The sequence below is a fragment of the Oenanthe melanoleuca genome, chromosome 7 (assembly GCF_029582105.1).
Source record: "Oenanthe melanoleuca isolate GR-GAL-2019-014 chromosome 7, OMel1.0, whole genome shotgun sequence".
NCBI classification, from domain to species: domain Eukaryota; kingdom Metazoa; phylum Chordata; class Aves; order Passeriformes; family Muscicapidae; genus Oenanthe; species Oenanthe melanoleuca.
In genome coordinates this window covers 8,408,833-8,428,249 of record NC_079341.1, presented here as the reverse complement: position 1 = coordinate 8,428,249, position 19,417 = coordinate 8,408,833, and the positions used below count along the sequence as shown (strand labels likewise).

The following is a 19,417-nucleotide window of genomic DNA, read 5'->3' as shown; positions in this document are numbered from 1 at the left end:
TTAAAATCTCTATCACAATACCTCATGTTATGCTGTTTCAAGATATGGGAGCTTTGCTTTGTCCCTGTTCTTCAGGGGATGCCAGAATCATTTGGCTGAGGTCAGGAGACACTGACACCAAGCCAGTCTAAATGACAGATGAATCAAGCCACACACCTAACTCAGATATAGTTTATTCATTGCTTGAGTTTGGTATAGATTTTGTTTTTCTGATCTCTCTGCACACAGATGAATTTTGTTTCCAACCATCATCTGCTGGGAAAACAGAGATGCTGTATTTAGCACAATCTAACTCAAAGCTCAGTGAAGTGTGCAGAGACATTCCTGTTGATAACTGAAATTTAGGTTAGACCCATACAGTTTTGAACAAAATTCACATTATATTGATTAATCAAACTCCCAAAAGCAAGAGTGTTGTTACACCTTTCCAAGTGGCACAGCTGTTGGCAGAGCTGGCCTTCCAGTATGTGGGAAAAGTAGAATTTGTCCACCAATCTCCTGCAAAGGAATCTCAAATCCCAGAAATTGCCTCCAGTGAACATCCTCTAAGCAAGGAGAAGGTGGCTGAAGAACAGCTGGTTCCCAGCTGACTCAGAGAAAACAGCTGCCACCAAAACAGCACAGCCTCAGCCAGGAATTTGAGGCACTTTCTAGGTATAAAGCCAGAACTGAGCAACACAGCATTTGTAATTTGCAGGCATAGGTTTATGTGGAAGGAATGGAGCCAGCAGGAAAGGAAAAGAAAAGAAAAAAAAAAAAAAAGAACAAAACCAACAAAATAGAACAAAACAAAACAAAAAGCCCCAAATCCAACAACAACATGAAATATCAAATTCTGCTTGCACAGTACATGAAAAGAAGTGAGTTTATGTTCCAAGATGGGGAAGAAGCAGAATGCTACTTCTTGCTTTTGGGAGAGCATATATACAACAGCTGTTGTATCTGCATAACTTTGTGAAAGATGTGGCTACTTTTCAGAAAGCAATTTACACCAGATGTCTTCGAGGAATGAGCAATTCAGAGGTGTAATTGGAACCAAACTTTGTGAGCAGAGGAATGATCATTCAGTGGCCCATCTAGAGCTAGGAGATATACTTTGTTTTGTCACCCAGAATTTTTTGCTGGTTTGATCTTCATTAATTTGGCAGTGGAGCAGACAGTGTTGCCCAGGGATAACACCAGGGACACTCTTCTAAGAGCCACTTAGATACTGGCCATCTCTGTATTCCCTGGCCTGACAGGGATGAGATTTGGGGTTGTTATGTCATTAAGGATGCACTTAAACAGAAGACACGTGATCTGGCAGTATGGGAGTGCCTTTATTATCTTTCATTATTCTCTGCACAGCAGTAGGATGATCCAGACTAGACTTAAAGACAAGCCATGTAGTTTCTGGTTTTGTCCTGGAGTGCCTACTGTATATTAAATTGGTGATTCTCTTTTCATCTAGATAAGTAGAAATAACCTCACTTTAGCATTTGACATGTCAGATTTGGGAGATTTGGTTTTATGGTCGTTGCTTTTGGTGGTATGTTTCCCCAGAAAGGGAGATGCTTTGAGAATCACAAAAAAAAAATGAAGAGGAAGTGAAATAATCCTAAGTAGAACACAGTTTCCACCAATTAAAAAAAAAAAAAAAAAACGAGCTTTAAAGAATAATTAATTAATTGGAAGGGAATTTTTTTTTAAACTCTGTATACTTCTGAAGACAGAAGTTTGTAATTTGTATGCCCCATCAGAACAGCTACCTCTGTTTTGCTATTGTATCCCATCCCTGCAAAAGAGTGCATGGAAAGTGAGTGTGGCTCTGAAAGGACACTGGGGCTTAGCTTGTCTACAAGTAACAACTTTTCTCCAGCTGTTAAGGGTTACTGGATTTGATGCCATTCCCTATGTCTGTGGCTCTTAATACATTTTTCTTACTTCCAACCTTTTTGTTTGGAGACCTGTTCAAATTTTTAAAATTTGGGATGCTAATTTTATGTTTAATTCTCAAGAGAAAAGTTACTGGGTGTATATCATGGCAATCAACAGGGCAAGTCAATCAAACTGCAGGCAGAGCAGCAGTGCCCTGAAAATCCCAGCTATCCTGGGATGCTGCCTCTTTGGACTCTTCCTGAAGCCTCATTCTGAAGCTATGAGCTGTTCCTCTAGTGCTTCCCAGCCTGATTACATATCTTGAATCACCTGGAAGGAACTAACTGGTGTCTGAGGGTAGGTGGTCAGAAAAAAAAAAAGAAAAAAAAAAAAAAACAGAAAAAAAAAAAAAAAGCTACAAGAAACAAGATATGTAAAAAAAAAAAAAATCTAGAAGGTAAGTTTTGCATTAAGTGGGAGAAGGAGAGGCTGTATGGCAATTTCCTAATTTTTTCCAGGGTTAGGCATCTTGGTTTTGTCTTTGAGGTTCCTTCTTTGTGTCCCCATATTGTGTGAGTGCCTTACTATCTGTTGTATCTTTATAGAGACCAAAGGCATTGTCCTCATTTTAGCACCATCATACAAATCCTAATCCACAATCACACAAAAGTGCCTGGCAGAGCAGTAATGTCTGTCCAGATTTTAGGATTTGGGCTACACTTTCAACACATCCATGCCAAATACAAGGTGCACAGATGCATCAGCACCAAATTTATGTCTAATAGTGTCTAATTTGTCTCCAAACTTGTAGTTGGTATCATTAGCTGAATCTCCTCTTGAGGTCCTTTGGTATCTATTAAAAAGGAGCTCAGTTCAGAGCATGTTTAGGGTCTCTGTCCTTTTCCTATTTGTCTGCTTCAATGAAACTTGTAGGGATTTAATTACTTTGGAGAAATCTGTGATTCTCTAGCTTGGTTGAAAGCAGCCAATTAAATAAATAATGTATGAGGGAGAAAAGAGTTGCATGCTCATAATCAATGTAATCCCATAAGCCCTGTTTCCACTGGAAAGGAGGCTGGGACCTGACCTCCTCACCGTGCTGAGAAGCTTTTCAGTCTCTAACAGAGGATGCAGCAGGAGCTATCTGCACTGAAAATGAGCAATAACTGAACATGATTAATGCCTCTGTAAAGAAAGCACACAGAAGAACTTAATACTTGTGTTTGTTTGAAGCTCTCTATGAAGCTTTTCTCCCTAAAGTTTTCACTGTGCAGTTGTAGGAAATTATTTAGCCCAAACAGGCACATGCACTCAAAACAAAGGCAGCAGCTGCAGCAAGATTAAAGAATTTCTCAAGATAAGTTAGTTTTGTTGGGTTGTTCCTCTAGTTAGATGTGAACCAACTGTGATTTCACTAATAGCTTGCAGTGTTCTGTTTCCTGTAGAAGCCCTGATCTGAGTAACTCAGCTTTTCAAGCAATAGAGAGCCAATCTCATTATCATTCAATAAACCAAGGAACTTTGGCTGGTTAGAACTGCTGAAACTGGTGGGGACAATGGCTGTCACTGTTCTGAGTGCTCCCAGGGCATTACCTGGGAAGACTCTCTTAACATCACCCACCAGTTCCTATTTTGTCCCCTCACATGATGAGTAACAGCAAAGAGAACTCTGTAATCTTGAAAATCTTCTCTTTGCCAAACTGCACATTTTATAAATGTGGCAAGAGGAAGACAAACCATTCCTTCCCCTTTCTCAGCATAGATGGAGTGACAGAGTGGGAAGTGATTTCCTCTGCATCCCAAAGGTTTCATTACTTTTTATAAAATGCAGTGTAGCCCGTTAAGAGGAACCATAAATTATTAATTTTAAATTACAGTTCTCTGAATCAATACACAATATACATTTTGGTCATAGTGTTTTTTCCTCTCCTTCTTCACTTACTTAGTAATTAACAAAATTCTGCAATGTGCTATGGGTCTCCTAGGTATTACAAACACAGAGGGTATATATGGTAATTGGAGTTGAGAACCCCAAGCTGGCTGTTTATATAATGTATCTTCATGCTTTGTCACTGTCTACATTTGTACATTTTCCTGAAATCTTGCTTCTAAGCCTTTTGACAGTCTCTAACAAAGGTATCATTTGCAGAGTGAAAAATTCTGCAATAAAGTGATGGCATGCTGGTTTTAGGTACCATACAGAAAGGTGGTAGTGCAGAAAAACTGGTGCTTCTAAGAAACTGTTTTCTCTGTATTCCATGGTGCCAAGTTGGTTAAAAGTGCTCTTGAAGGTCAAACAAGGAAACAGTTAATTTTGATTTAGCAAAATAACCCAGGTGTGCTCATAACAGTAGTAAAGAGGATCTGACCAGGCAATCCAGAGCTCACTCCCCACATCTTCTGGGCCATTTTACTCTCTCTGAATGATAGATATGTCCTGTGTGTATTAGAACAGATGAGTATGACTGAGGGGAGGGTATGGACTGGATCTGCCCCATCAGTATTACAGAAAAATGAGCTGTTATGGCAACACAAACCCTTAACAAAGGCTAAGCCTAAGAGAAAAGAAATAAGAATTATATACAAATAATCTGTGCTTGAAATAAGTATTATTGACACAAGAAAACAGAAGCCTTCTTCTATGGGGAAAAAAAAAATGTTAAAAGTTCTAACTAAAGCTTGCTGCTTGAGGTGAGGAAAATCCCCAAGAGTGCCAGGACACCTCATGTGTCACCTGAGCAGAGTTAGTCTCTGTTGCTGCAAGAACACGTCACAAATCCTCCAGCTGGGCTCAGGAGCTCCTGAGCACTCAAGTTTCCACAGCATATTTAACAAACAGTGTGAGAGCAGCAGCTCTGCCTTTGTCCCTCCTGAAAGCCTTGGACCTGGGATCATTTTGCTTCGTTTGCTGAAGCCATTGGCACTAACCTCGACTCTGGAGACGGGAGATGTTAAAGAATTCTGTATGCAGTGTTCACATCCATCCAGATTGTTGTAGCTTTCCATTTGGACAAGGCTTAGAAGGTGATAATCACCTTTCTATGTCCCAAAAAGGGGTTTTGCCTTTAGCAGGCCCCACAGATTTTGATTGTGCCTCAGTATCAAAGAACATTTCAGGCAGCAGGCTATCAAGGCAGCCATAATTTAAATTGAAAAAGATGCTTTGGCTTGAGCGTGGGTAATAGACACTGTTCTCAAAACAAGGGCTGAAACTTCCTGATGCCACCTGGCAGCTGAGATGGGGGTGATGTGAGGGAGCTCAAACCTCTCTGATCCCTAAGCATTGCTCAGGCAATTGTTTTCAAGTGTGTGAGGAATTTCTGCCTCCTGGTCACTCAGAAAGTACTTGGGGGTTTTTTCCCTCATGATCCCATATCTGTTCAGAGGTGGATTCAGGAAGGACCAAGATAAATGAAAGGGTTTTACTTGACTGCTAAGTAAGCTTTTCTAAATCTCCTATGCTGTACAGTTTGCATTAGTTTTAGATTAAGTTTATTTTTTAGATTATCCACACTGGTTCAGCAATCCCTTCTAAAGCCCAAACGATGTAATAAATAATAGCTGAGGAAATCAGGAACTAGGCTCCACGTGCAAGAATCTTTTTAAGGCACACCAGATGTTCAGACTGGGAGATTGAATCAGGGCACAGGTCCATAAAAAGAGAAGCATAATAAGTGAATTCATTCTATCAAATTTATCTTGAAAAATTCCCATCACCACCACCAGAACAGTTCTGTAGGTGAACCCATGAATTCATTAGATAGTATTTGCAGAACCACCACTTTCTCTTCTACACTTCAAGGTGAGCTTTTCTTTAATAGTTTCTAGTGCTGTAATAAAAAGAAATGAGCACAAGATTCTCTAAAGTTCATAGGGAGATAATAGCATGTAAATCAAGGACTAACTATATTAGTCATGAAAGCTGATGGGAAAAAATCCTGGCTAACTAAAATAACTAACTCACATTTATTTCCGTGGGATCAGAATGTCAGCCAACTTCCTTCCAATGCTAATACCAGACTCTACCTCCTCATATGGGAGAAATCTGGGGGGGGGGACAAAAAGAGAAATTATGACCTTGGATAAGAATGGAAGCTTTTTTTACATGACTCACACAGCTTCTGGTACCCCTATTAATACCAGAAAGGCTACAGTTCAGTGATGTAACTTACATTAACATAGTTGGAGCTCAGTTCCTTCTCAAACCTGAGAGCAGGGGGCTCCATGCAAGGCTTTGGAGAGTCACCACTCATCTCCTCTAAAAAGTTCGGGTTCAGAAAACCAAAGTAAAGCAGTTTGTTCAACTTCTCAGTGAAAGTTCATCCTTTTTTTTTTTTCTTTTTTAATAGTCTGAAATACTAGATAGTCTTCATGCAAAACAAGTGGCAGACCTAACTTAGCTGACAAAACTCACCCAGCTACCTTCCTTAAATTCCCTCTGTAGCCTGTGGTTGGATTGGAGGAGGAAGCAAGAGGAAAGACCTCTTCTCTTCTCTTCTCTTCTCTTCTCTTCTCTTCTCTTCTCTTCTCTTCTCTTCTCTTCTCTTCTCTTCTCTTCTCTTCTCTTCTCTTCTCTTCTCTTCTCTTCTCTTCCTCTTCCTCTTTCTCTTCCTCTTCTCTTCCTCTTCTCTTCCTCTTCCTCTTCTCTTCTCTTCTCTTCTCTTCTCTTCCTCTTCTCTTCTCTTCTCTTCTCTTCTCTTCTCTTCTCTTCTCTTCTCTTCTCTTCTCTTCTCTTCTCTTCTCTTCTCTTCTCTTCTCTTCTCTTCTCTTCTCTTCTCTTCTCTTCTCTTCTCTTCTCTTCTCTTCTCTTCTCTTCTCTTCTCCCAATTAAATGTTATCTACTGTAGTTACACAGTAGTAAAAATTCATTTCAATTCTCTGTAGGATTTCTAACTGTGAGCATTCCTCCTGGACCCCTCCCCTTAGGGGTGTTAGTTCATGTATTCTTGAGAAAATCAACTCCAAATAGACATAGCTCAGCTGTTTAGTTAAGAAAATCTGACTTATTAACTACATAACCCCTCTGGGACTGGCAGTACCTCCTCTTGCACACTCACAGGGGTACTGCAGAAGCATTACCTCAGCTTTTCCCAGCCTACTTAAACAGCTCTTAAATCTCACTGAAGGAATTAAAGGGAGATTTCAAACATGCTTTAGCGAGGAGTGCATTTTTGCCTTGAATTATCTAAAATAACAAAGCTAAGAACCTTGCTATTTTTAGGCATGTCTGGGGAGGAGATGCCACACTTCCCTGCCATCCCTGCCCTGTCCCAAGGTACAGCTGGAGGGGCTGTTTTGCTCCTGGCATGCAGCAGCAGCATTGCTCCCTAGCCAGGAGGGTGGCTCAGCCTGTGCAAGCCATGGGCCTCATATCTGGAGAGCCATCTACTGGCACCTCCTCTGTTATAGTGCACATCCACACAGCCTGCTCGCTTCTCAGAGCTGGCACACAGCAGGTGTCACATCTCCCTGCCATGGTGCAAGAAGAACCATCTCAGAGCGGTCTAAGCTCATAAATCTCTTTCTGTTCTTGCTCCAGACTCCTCCATGCCCTGTCTGCAGCCTGCAGTGAGGCAGGGGCTAAGGCAGGACAGAGAACTTCTCATAATTGCTGTGTATTTCTCCTGCACGGAGTTCTATGGTGTCTGCCCGGCACCAAAGTTGGGGTAAGTTTTAGGAAGTGAAGGAAAAACCAACAGTGAAGCTGTTTTCTGGGCAGAATGTCCATAGGCAGCCAAAGCCTTTGCCAGCCCTGTCCTCATGCCCTCACCCATCTGGGACTGAGATCTCCAGCAGGGCTGCAGCAGCAGGAGGGTGGCACTGAACCAAGACAGCTTGTGGCAGAGTCCCAGCTCTCCCAGCAGTGGTCAGAGGGACAGCAGGGTGTGTGCTGAGCCTGGAAACCTCAGAGCACGGGGCTGGGAGCAGAGCAGGGCCAGCAAGGACACGGATCACCAGCAGGGGAAAGCAGCTGAGAGGCTGTGGACAGGGATGAGCAAATTCCTGGATATCACAAGTGCAGAGGTATCTTGCTCACCTTCAGTCTGGGTCTCCCAGTATTAGATGCAAAATCCACTTTTCATGTGTTGGGCAGCAAATGCTCAGGATGCTTTCTGTTTGTGTGTCACACACCTATGAAAAATTATTCTGCCACCATTGTCAGAGTAGATGGGAGTGGTATTTAAGACTGCACTCTGCCTTTAACTCCTCTTTCTTTAAATGGAAGCTTTTAAACTTTCTGGTTAAGGCAGCAAGGAGTTCTCTATTATTCCAGAGCTTTACTTGATGTACTTGACAAATCTTTTTTTGTCTTTTATGTTACCATTTATATATATAATTTGACATCAATGTTTTAGCTAGTGAAGAATCTTCATTTGCATTTTTTACTGTTTTGAGTCGATATGCCTTCAAATAAAGGTAACTATTATGTAGAAATTGTCTGACTGATCATAAAAAATGTTTCTATCATACACAAGAAATGACATTGTGAATTAAAATTTAATTATGTGGAGTGAACTGTTTTCAGGTTTCAACAATGCTTAACTCTATTGCTGTTTTGTTTCATTTAAGGTAAAGTTAAATACATGTGTGATGGCTTGCAAATTAGATATGAGATCAGTGTGGCTTGCTAAGAAACTCTGCCTAAGTATTGGTGCCATACATTAAATGGGAAGCAATATTCATTTTCCTTGGAACACCATCTCTGTGCTTGCTGTTGCTAGCCTGTTGTGTACAATGCCAGCATTGCCAAAACATCCCTTCCAGATCCTGAGATGAAAAGTGCCAAATGATGTTTTACAACACTGTAGCTCTCCCAGGCCTCTCCCTTCCCAGATGTGGGATCTGATTCCATAATAGCTAAAGCATTATGTTTCATTCATGTGTGTAGGTATGAGTGTGTGTATGCAAAAATTTCTAATTTCTATTGACTTCTGATCCAGGTGCAATTCCTCCTTATGCAAATCCTTCAAGAGCCTTAGTGGTTTCTCTGTTATCCTTAATTTTCATTGATGCTTCACTCCCAAGGACAGCTGGGAATGCTCCTGTGGCCCTTCACTCTCTGACCTGGGACAGGCTCTCACTGAGTGGCACACAGGACCACAGCACCACTCTGGTCACCACTTTGGCACCAGGACAGAGCAGGTGAACTTACCCCAGTATTTGCCTGGGGCACACAAGTGTCCCCTTTAGCTCCCAAACCCTTGTGTTTAACAGGTAACACTGTCTTTGGGCTCACACCCTGTACCCATGCAGGACAGCAGGGACACTCTCAGGACTGTGGAAAGGACACTCCTGCTCAGACACTGCCCACTGATGCCTCTCATGAGCAGGGACACAGGTGCCAGGTCTCCATCCCCACTCAAAAGGAAAGCACAGGCAGGATGTTATCTGTTGGAATGATTTAACAATATATCAGGAGACAGGGAGCAGGGCTTACAGATAAGGGCTGGCACAAGGTGCTGAATACAAAATGACTGTTTATTGCTTCATAATGCATGATGTAGGAGTATCAAATGAAGTTAGCAGGTGCTGAGTTTAGGAAAGTTATCTTCTCCCACAGCTCGTGAAGCTCGTGACCACAGGTCGTCCTGGCTGCCATATGTTCCTGTGGCTTGTGGGAAATTCATGGAAACAAAATCTATCAGGAGCTATTAACCACAGAGAGACTCCCTTTTATCCCTGAGCAGCACCATGCACCTGTCCTTAAGGCTTTGCTGGACACAAGCCAGGGATGGCTCCTCTGGTGAGCAGCGCTGCCTCTGCGTGTGGCTGGGCTCTCTGCTCTGCAGATAGACACAGCTCAGGTGGTTCTCTGGACAGCACTGCCAACAGACAGGAGGGATAGGTCAGACTGCTTGGGATTTGTTCAGGTAAACTATGAACTTCCCTCGGTGGCTTGCAGGAATTATGTCCAGGTGGAAAGATGCTGTGTGTTCACCTGAGGTGAGCTGAAGGCAAATTATGCAAGCTCCACTTTCACAGGGGGTGAAGCTAAAAGTTGACTGAGAAACACCATTTGAAAATGCTGGTTTATGTCTGAGTTGTTTTTCTTTTTCATTGAAACTGATTTATTACCTGCTAGGAAGAAAAGCAATCACTGCAATTCCAATGAGGTGAAGTAGCTAGAAAGACCAAAGGCATGCTAAGGCTGCACTTACTTTTACATTATAATCCTTTCAGGCTCTGTTTTAAAAACAACTCTGGGCAACAGAGCCCAAAGATAGAAAATGAAAACAAGAAATGGATGTTACATTTCATCAGACAGAAGAAAGTGTTCACATGGCCAAGAAACTGGTGTCACACAGAAATTATATCTGTGAATAGCTGCTGTGGTTTTCTCCTTGCAGGCCCTAGCACTGAATTTCCATCCAATACTGTGCTGGGAAAAGGGCTGCAAAAATAAAGCTCAAGTATCTCCACAACAGTAAAGGTTCCCATCACCTCTTTGAGTCCACTGCAGTGCTGAGAGATGGAGGTGATTTCTACTGCTGGTAGAAATCCAGTGTTCCAAACCTGCTCAAAAGAGCAGAGGTCTTTGTAAATCAGTCATGAAAAAAGACTTTTAAGTTGGCTAACCCTGGTAGTAAACCACAGTTATGAATTTCTCCTTTTCTCTTGAATATATTTTGTTGCTATTCAGAAATAAACACTGCTGAATAACCATGACTTTTTATAAATAATACACTCCCTCCTACAAGCTGCATGAAATGTTAAAACTCCAGAATGGACTATAAAGGGATTCATAAATCTTTAGGATCCATGCATTTCAATCCATCTATTTAAAACTGAAGGTAAAAGGATCACAGTATTTATTTACGTTTTCCATGCCCTTTGTGCACTTTTTCCTGACATCAATTTCATGTGTGGAGCAGAACAAAAGAGTGTTCCAGTATAAATTGCAATACTTTGTTCTGTCCCTTGGCATGTGCTGGCAAATTCAGCTGTGAGCAAAGCTAACACAAGGCGGGTTTTTGGCACAACAGGTCACCAAAGCAGTGGAATGTTTCAGTCAAAACTCAAAGTGTGAGACATTGCTGAAAGGCAAGTTGTCTCTCAGGCAAAGCTGAGACCTTTCTTCATCTTTATACATGAGAAGTCTTGCTCTGAAGCAGTTAATTACAATGAAAAATATGGCATGGTTTTCTCATAATTGTACATGAATTGTGCTTGGATTCCAGGCTAGTTCCAGGGAAGAACAAGAGCCATATTTTGTCTCACAAAGCAGTGGGGGAGAAAAAAAATGTGCCATGCTGTAGATGAATGTAATCTATTTGTTGTTTATAGACCCAAAGGATCCCTCAGAGCATTAAAAATCCATGTGATATCCAAGAGTGGCATACTTTGCATGGAGATATGTGATTTAGCTGAAAGCTGTGCAAAATCTGTAAAACTGCATGTAGGCAAAGAGCACCCTACTGCCTGTGCATTCGAGTGAAGCCACGTGTGCTTTTCCTGCACACATGAAAAATAGATGATCATAAAATCTGCTTCAGATGCACAAACTTCTGACAGAAACACGTGTCTAGGCTAAGTATGCCAACTCTTGGTCAAGCCAGGCCTGAAAATACACAGACCTGAAATAGGGGACAAATTCCAGCTTCACACACAGCAAGTGCATACAGGCTGTGTGTCCTTCACTGGTCATGTGCTAGAACAGGGAACATCCTTTCCTTCTGCCTGGGATATTTTGACTGACAATTGGGCTTTCTGGTGAGATCTTTTGAATCAGATCCATGTTTTGTCAAGAAGAATTACCACTGAAAATTGGTGACCCCCATGCTCCATTCTCTTTAGGATTGGCTGGGACCACCATGTATGGGCAAGTCTCTTGTAGGTTAAATAGATTTTTTTCACTTTTTTTCTCTTAGGAACTACAGCTAGTGGTGGTAGCTTGCAGTAGGTCACACATGTGCAGCTCTCCTTCTCTCAAGAATTGTGCAGAGTGGGGTTTGAGCAGAGTGGGAGTTTTTTCAACTCTGTAAATGCCTGCTTCATACAGGCTGTGATGTGGTGGCAACAGGGAAGAGGCTAACTCAAATGTCCCCTTGTACATTTGGTTGGATTTGTTTTTAGCAGCTGTGGAATATTAACCCATACTTCTAGTGCTGACTCAAAAAAACATTGTTCATGAATATTAACTGAGCTGTAAAAACCTTCTTTTCACTGGTATTCTTGACCAAAGTTACCTTCCTAGGGCCTTTAGAGACAACAGACACAGGACATAAAGTGTTTTAAAGATAAGGGTTAGCTTCATAGTCATAGCTTCATAGACAAAGAAAGAGAACTGGGTGTTGTGTACCCGGAGCTTGTGTTGCTGACGAGGTTTTGGTACACTCATCTGTACCATTTGGCTTCTCCCAAGTTCTGGGAAACTTTTTGGAATCTGCAGCCTCCCAGGAGCAGCACAGCCAAGATATAATACGAGTATGAATAACTGAGGTTGCGTAATTCCTCGCCAGTACAGCGTCTGCCGGCCAAGCACAGCAACAGAAGGCATTACTCACAGACGTGCCTACGTGGGACTGGGATCAGGTGCAGCCTGGCCCCTCTGCCAGCTGCTGCTGCCCAGCCCCAGCTGAAGGAGTGCAGTGCACAGCCAGGACCCACCCTGCCCTGCTTTGGGACCTGGAACACCTCCAGCAGCTGGGGCTGATCTCGGAGCAGGGTACCCATGGCACGGCCACGTGTTTTGGATGAACCTGCATGGGGATCAGCTGCCCTTGAATACACCCATCAGCCTGTTTCTTGTAGCATGAGCATCTCAAAACTGTGCAGGCCACAGAAAAGCTCTGCAAGAGGTGGGTTTAATACTCAAGGTGTAGCCTGCCCTCATCACAGCTCTTCCAAGAAGGTTGGGATTATTTTTGCTGCTCACCTGGCATCAAACACGTAGCCACAAGGAACACCACTGGTGGCTCAGCAGCACGACCTCAGTGTTTCAGTGAGGAGATGCTGGTGGCAGTTTGTACCTCACACCAGCCTAGAGCTGCCTGCGTGGTTTACAAGCAGTAGTTTTTGTGCAGTGGTGAGATGGGATGGGCACATCAGGGAGTACAACACTGTAGATGTCAACTAGCCTAAGAGTTGAAGTATAGCTGGGAATAATGTGTTGCTGAGAGATTGTGTGTGCAGTGTGCATTAAGAGGGTAGGATGCTTTGGAGCTAGGAGCTACATGAAAAAATGATTGTATCTCAGTCTCTATAATTCAAAAGAAATTGCTAGAGAGCGTAATTGAGAAAAGGGGCTTGTGGGTCTAGCCCTCCCTTTTGGAACAGACAGATGTATTTTTTTATCTTAACAAAATGTTTTTATAGGAGAGTTTTCGTATCAACAAGGAAAATCTTTGTAAGGAAGATACCAGTGGTAGGCAGAGCAAAATCCATGTGCCATAAGGAGATTGCCTTGCGGACGCCTTCAGGTTCACAGCTCAGGTATCATGATGTGGCAATTACAGGACCTCTGGTGGAACTTCCACATCCCAAAGCCTGAGAACCAGTATGCAGAGGGGCTTCTTGTCCCCCCAGGCAGTGCCTGTTGTGTGAGTGGCAGGAAAGAAAGGACGGTAGTTGTCAGTCAGCACCGTGAGCCTGGAGCTCGGTGGCTGTGGTGTGACACGGCACTCTGGGGACAGCAGGGGCCAGAGCCAGGCTCTGCTGCTGGGTTTAATGGGGCTCTGTGAATGCCAGGTACACTTGTGGGATCGCCTGAAATGTGAGAGACAGTCAGACAGGGTCTGGCTGCTCAAAGACTGACCTAGCACTTCCATTCCCCATGTGGTCTGGTTAAACTGGTCTAAAAATGGGGCCAGTGGTGCCTTTATGACCCTTAGCTATGTGGAAATGAAGGCAAGCTGGGGTGGAAGAAGGGAGGAGAGTGAAGGAAAAGAAGGGAATAGAAACTGCAGGCTTTGCTAATTGCAGCCAGGGGAATGGAGAGAAGTGAGACCACACAGAAGAACCAGGGAACCAGGAAGAAGAAGCAAGGGGGAGCAAAAAGGGGAGAGGAGAATATTCCCCTGGTGAGGCTGTGTGATTGTGGTACCAGTAGCAAGCCAGGACATTTTTGATTTTTAATCATCTCAGTGATAAATCAAGCAGAGAGCTGAGTTTTAGCAAGCAATAATAAATATGAAGGGGGAAAAAAAGTTAAAACAAAAAGGAAGAGGGGACAGGGGGAAAAAAGCAATGTGGTAGTATATGAAATAACTGAATGGCATGAAAAAATGAAGTAAAGAGATAAAAGGAAGGAAAAAATTGATCTGGCACCAGGTGCTCAGCTGGCAGATGCTCTGTAAGCCCACAGAAGATGAAAGATAAGATTCAGTACAACCACTAGCAGGCAGTAAAAATTAGTATTTTCTTTCTGCTTAGGTCTTGATGAGTAAATAGGAAACTGCAGGCACGGATTTGTGTGGATCCTTGTCAGAGCTTTAGAAGATATTGGAATGTGCAAATTGATACCCTTTAATTGTAGCAAAGACTTCTGGAGTACAGGTGGGCAGGAGAGGTCAATACAGATAACAGCAGGTGGGCAGGGCAGGGAGCAGACAAAGATGTACGGGGGAGAAAGGAGGCAGAAGAAAACCTGGTTTAGAGCTTAGGGAGAAGCTAGACGGGAACTAACTGAGCGTGAAGTATTCCTTGGCTCCCGCACACCATGCCCCTACAGGAAGGGATAACAAGCAGTAGCGCTGCTGTAAGGATTTGTGCGGACTCTCAGCTTAGGGGTCGAAAAGGAGGTCATACTTTCGGGAGCGGCAAACTTCCAGCAGGGTCTCCTCGCACACATTCCGGGGTGTCCAGGCTCAGAGGGAACCGTACCCCACTCGCTGCCGGAGCCCTCGGGGATGCCGAGCTCCATGGACGGAGGAGGGGCAGGGCCGGCCAGCCAGCCCAGCCCAGCCCAGCCTGCACAGAGCCCGGTACTCCCCGGCGGCTCCCACCGGCGGCCCGCGTTTAGAACGCGTTTCCCTGCTGCCATCTGCAGAAATCGATCCGATCTTTATTATTAGTATTATTATTATTATTCTCCAATCTAACGCGTCCTTGTCGCCCACCCCCGCCGGTCGGGGGCCAGGGTGGGATTCACCTGGCGGGTGCTGCCGGCTCGGCTGCCGAGCGGAGATGCGGGCGGAGATGCGCGGCCAAGTTGGGCCGCCCCGAGCGCTGCGGCTCGGCAGCCCCGGCTGCGGACAGGGTCAGGGGACACTGCCGCGGTGCTCCGGGGGAGCGAGGGGAGTGCCCCCGACCTGCTAAAGCCGAGCCCCAGATAGGAGGCGGGAGGCGGGAGGAGGATGCTTGGCGCAGGGCGCAGCGGGGGAGGCGGCTCCGCAGCCCCGCGGCACACGGCCGGCTGCAGGCGGCGGGATGCTGCTCCGGGAGCTGCTCCGGGGCTGCGCTCCGCCGGCGTGCTTAGGTGCGGGGGGCAGAGCAGCGCTCCGAGCCGGCGTGATGGTGCATTTTCCTCCGGCTCCGTCGCGGGGATGGCGGGATGGTGCCGCAGCCCGGCAAGACCTTGGCCGCTGCCTGCCGAGGCTGGGCGAGATCTTCCTTCCCTGTCTCTCTTCCCCCCGATTTCCCCGCAGCGCTCGTTTCTCCCCCTCCAGCCCCTACAGCCGTGACGGTGTTTTATTTCCCTACAACGCGATTAAACACCGGCACCGCGGCGGGCGGTCGGCAACTTCGGTGTGCGCGGAGGGAGTCGCGGCCGTCCCTGCCCGCGGGCGCGCTGCCACCTGCGGCTCGCTGCGCGCACATGCCGTCGGGGCCGGCGCATCCCCGCAGCCGGCGGGACGGCGGCCCGGGGCGGAGGGCTGCGGAGGGCTGCGGAGGGCTGCGGAGGGCTGCGGAGGGCTGCGGAGGGCTGCCGTCCCCGCTGCCCTGCCCGGCCCGGCCCGGCCCTGCCCCGGGCGCTGCCTGGGGCGCAGCGGCTCGGCCGGCCCCGCCCGCCGGGCCCCGCGCGCCGCTCGGCCAATGGGGGCGGCGCGGCGGCGCACGTGACGCGGCGGGCCGGGACCTGCTGCTTCCCCCGCGCAGAGGGATGCGGGCGGCAGAGCGGGGCAGGCGGCGGCGGCGGCGGCTGCGCGGCGGCGGCCCCTCCGCGCCCTCCCCCCGCTCCCCGCCGCCCGGCCCCTATGGCAGCCGCTCCCCGCCCCGCCGCCGCCCGCAGCCCCGCGCCGCCCCGCCGGGCTCCGCCGCTCGCCCCGGCGTAGCGCCCGGCCGACGCTCGCCGGCGCCCCGGGATGCGCAGCGGCTCCGCCGCCCGTCCCCGCCGCCCGCCGCCGCGCCGCCGGAGAGTTGAGTTAGGAAGTCATGGTGCCCTGGGAGCCCTCCCCGCCCCGGCAGTGCGGCGGCTGGACGCTCTGCGACTGCTGCTGCTGGCTGCTGCTGCCCGCCGTGCTGCTCGTCCTCGCCCGCCCCGACAAGCTGGCGGCCTTCCCTACCTCCTTAAGCGACTGCCAGACGCCCACCGGCTGGAACTGCTCCGGTAAGCGCCGGAGCGTGCCCCGCCGGGCGCTCCGAGTTGCGCGGACGAGCCCGGGGGAGGCAACTTGTGAGGGCGATGCCGCGTCCCGTTGGATGCACGGCGATAGCGGAGGCTCGAAGTGCCGGGCGTCGGGGCTCGCCGCCCTTCGCGGTGCGGCCGCAGCCCCCGGGGCCCCGCTTGCCCCGCACTCCGCGGCAGCCGCGCCCTCCGCCGGTGCGGGCGGCTCCCCGGGCAGAGAGAGAGGCACAGCCCCGGCTCCCCGGGCAGAGAGAGAGGCACAGCCCCGGCTCCCCGGGCTCGGAGAGACGCAGCCCCGGCTCCCCGGCACGGCTCCGTGCGGAGCGGGCAGACGCGGCTGCGGAGCGCATCCTGCGGGCGGCTGTTCCCGTGCGCACCGAGCGGAGAGCGGCACCGGCATCGCCGCACCGGCAGCACCGCTGCCTGCTCCTTAAAGTCGGGCTGACCTTTGTAACCGGCTTCCTATGTAGGTCAGCAGCCGGTCCTTCTCCGATACGTGAAATAATTCGGAAATCAGACTAAGGGAAAGAGCGGTGTTTGGGGTGCTGCGCGCATCGCACATGACGCGTTAGATCGCTGGGAATTTGCGCTGTGAGCTCTTCGCTTTAAACATGTAGCGATACGGTTAAGAGCACTCGGATGTTTTTTTTTTTTTTTTAAAGATCAATGGATTCAGATCTTAATGGGTTTGGAGTCTGATATAGCTGTTTTGTTTAGTATCTTGCCACTCGCTGTTGGAGTGGGAAGTCAGCTAGCGAAATCTGAAATTCATGCTTGTATTCGTGAACTGAATCTTCAGTCAGATCTGTTGGTTTTTCCTGGAGAATATGAAGGCAAAGAGCTCGGTTCACTCAGCGGCTCGTGGGGAACCTGGCACTTCTCCTGTTAACTTAGAGGTCATCAATCTTCATTGGGATCAGGCAGACCATCACAGAAAACACACAGCCTGTTTGTCTTTATTATTGGGGGCTTTGTTGTGTCATGGGCTGGAGAAATTCCAATTTGGACGTTTGTCCAACAGATTTGTGATCGGATGGGGATAAGTTGATGACATTTCCAACCCAGAGCCATGAAATAGCATAATTACCGGGTGACTTCTGAGGAAACCGGGTCTGTGAAATAGAAAAGTGCGTGAGGTGGTGAGGAATAAGAACTAAGAGAAACAAGAGGAAAAGTGAAAAGCTGAGGGCAGGGAAGGACAAAAGGAAATCTGGACTCCATCAGTTTCATCAACAAGGTTATTGTGCTGTGTGCATTAAAATGCAATCATCCCATATTGTTCCTCTTGCTAGACCAAAGCTGACTTTTTTTTCCCCCTCTCTTTACATTTGAGGTTACGATGACAGAGAAAATGATCTCTTTCTCTGCGACACCAATACCTGTAAATTTGATGGGGAGTGTTTAAGGATTGGAGACAGTGTGACTTGTGTCTGTCAGTTCAAGGTAAGAAGATTGATACTTTGTTCTCTAATTCACTAATGAGAATACAAATCGTGGGTCTCCCTTTATAACCTATCACTTGGCAATTTATTTCTGTATGTGCAGAGAAGTTAGAGGGGAAACCTGGCAGTGTGTATAAAAGCTGGCAGGAGAACCAACTGGTGTCAAGAAGACATAAGTTTCTCTGGGAAAATGCAGGGGCTGTGGCTTTAAATGTCCCTTCGGGTCTGTAGTTCCAGGTTGTGCATTTCTGGTTTTTCATCCCTGCCCTTTTAACGAGGATTTAGAGTCCTTTCTAAATTCATTTCTGATACAGATCGTGGCTTATTGTATTCGGAGTTCTGATCTAGTTAAAGAAATGGATCTGTAATGTGCTTATGCAATATTTTCAGGAAGGGCTGCATAGTGACAATGCTTCTGTCTGTTTATCTGCCCAGCTGATCAGATTAAGGAGCAGTCCCTCTGTTCCAAAATGATGAACTTCCTTTAGGTTTCATATAGTTTTAGGAGAGCTATTACTGAGTAGTAAGGGGTTTTCCTTCTATTTCTTCTCTCTTCCTCTCTCAGCTACATCTAAACCTCAGCCCTTCTCAAAGTCAAACGATTTCATTATGAAGGATTCCATTTAATGTTTTAGCTAACTCGCAAAACAGCTGGTCTTTAAATAATGACCTGAATAGAAACTGCACAAATTAAAGGAGTTTAAAGCACGTACCAGCACAGGGTTTTATGTGCATTTATGCCCCAATGTTTTTCTGCATTTTAATGTGGATTGGTGAAGTTGTGAAACTTACAATGCTGATTTGAGTGCTTACAGTAGAGCAGGCCAAATAGTGCCCAGCTCAAGATTGTGCTCGGCTGTAATGACTGTGTTAATATTGAGCCTTGATCAATCATTCATGTTAAAGCATTGCAAATATTGTTTATATTTCCAGAGCCAAATGTGCCTTTGGAAATAAAACCCAAATGATAAATTCCTTCATTTTAAACAAGGAAGGAATTTTCTCTAATGTGAGAGCAAGACAATAGTTCTTAAACACTTGTGTTTCCCATGTTGGAAGGGAATTCATATTGACCATGGGAGTCTTTTATTCCATTTGGAGTTTGCATGCAATCAAAAATTCAGTGTGAGAATGCTGTTTTGGGCATTTGCCTTGGCTCAGCATATGCAGAGATACCAGGGCTGTGGTCTGGTCTGCTTTCTCTTTCTAAGGAAAATCTGTAAGGCACTGAAGTGTCTGTGCCTTATCCCATTGCCTGGTGGTAAGCCAGGGCAGATGTGGTGCCATGAGCCCTGGCAGCTTAAAGCAGCCAGTGAGAGTGCTTGGGTCTCCTCTTTGGTTCCTCTTTGGTGTTGCCATTTGGCATGAAGCAGTGAACTCGTGGCCTGGAGGGTGCAAAGTCAGGTGTTGCCATTGGCAGGGAAGAAGGCATTGGGAGCCCTGTTTTCCCAAGGCAGGGTGCTCTTGCCTGGTGATTTGGGGTAAATGAAGCCAGGTAAACCTGTCCAGGCTGTGGTGCCCTCTTTGAGAGGTGAACAGTCCTAAGTATGCTGAGTTTAGCAGTTCTGTAGGGGGCAGTTGAAACAGGCTTAAGGAAATCAGGTTAATTGGT

At 46.6% G+C, this 19,417-nt stretch overlaps 1 protein-coding gene across 1 annotated transcript in view; it reads left to right on the top strand.

The window, feature by feature from the left end:
- Nucleotides 1-15,957: 15,957 nt before the first annotated feature.
- Nucleotides 15,958-19,417, top strand: part of TMEFF2 (transmembrane protein with EGF like and two follistatin like domains 2) — a 112,864-nt gene continuing 109,404 nt past the window's right edge. The window contains exons 1-2 of the mRNA XM_056496790.1: nt 15,958-16,345; nt 17,697-17,806. Of these exons, the coding sequence (XP_056352765.1) occupies nt 16,171-16,345; nt 17,697-17,806 (285 nt within the window). The 5' untranslated portion in view covers nt 15,958-16,170. The remainder of the gene's footprint in view (nt 16,346-17,696; nt 17,807-19,417) is intronic.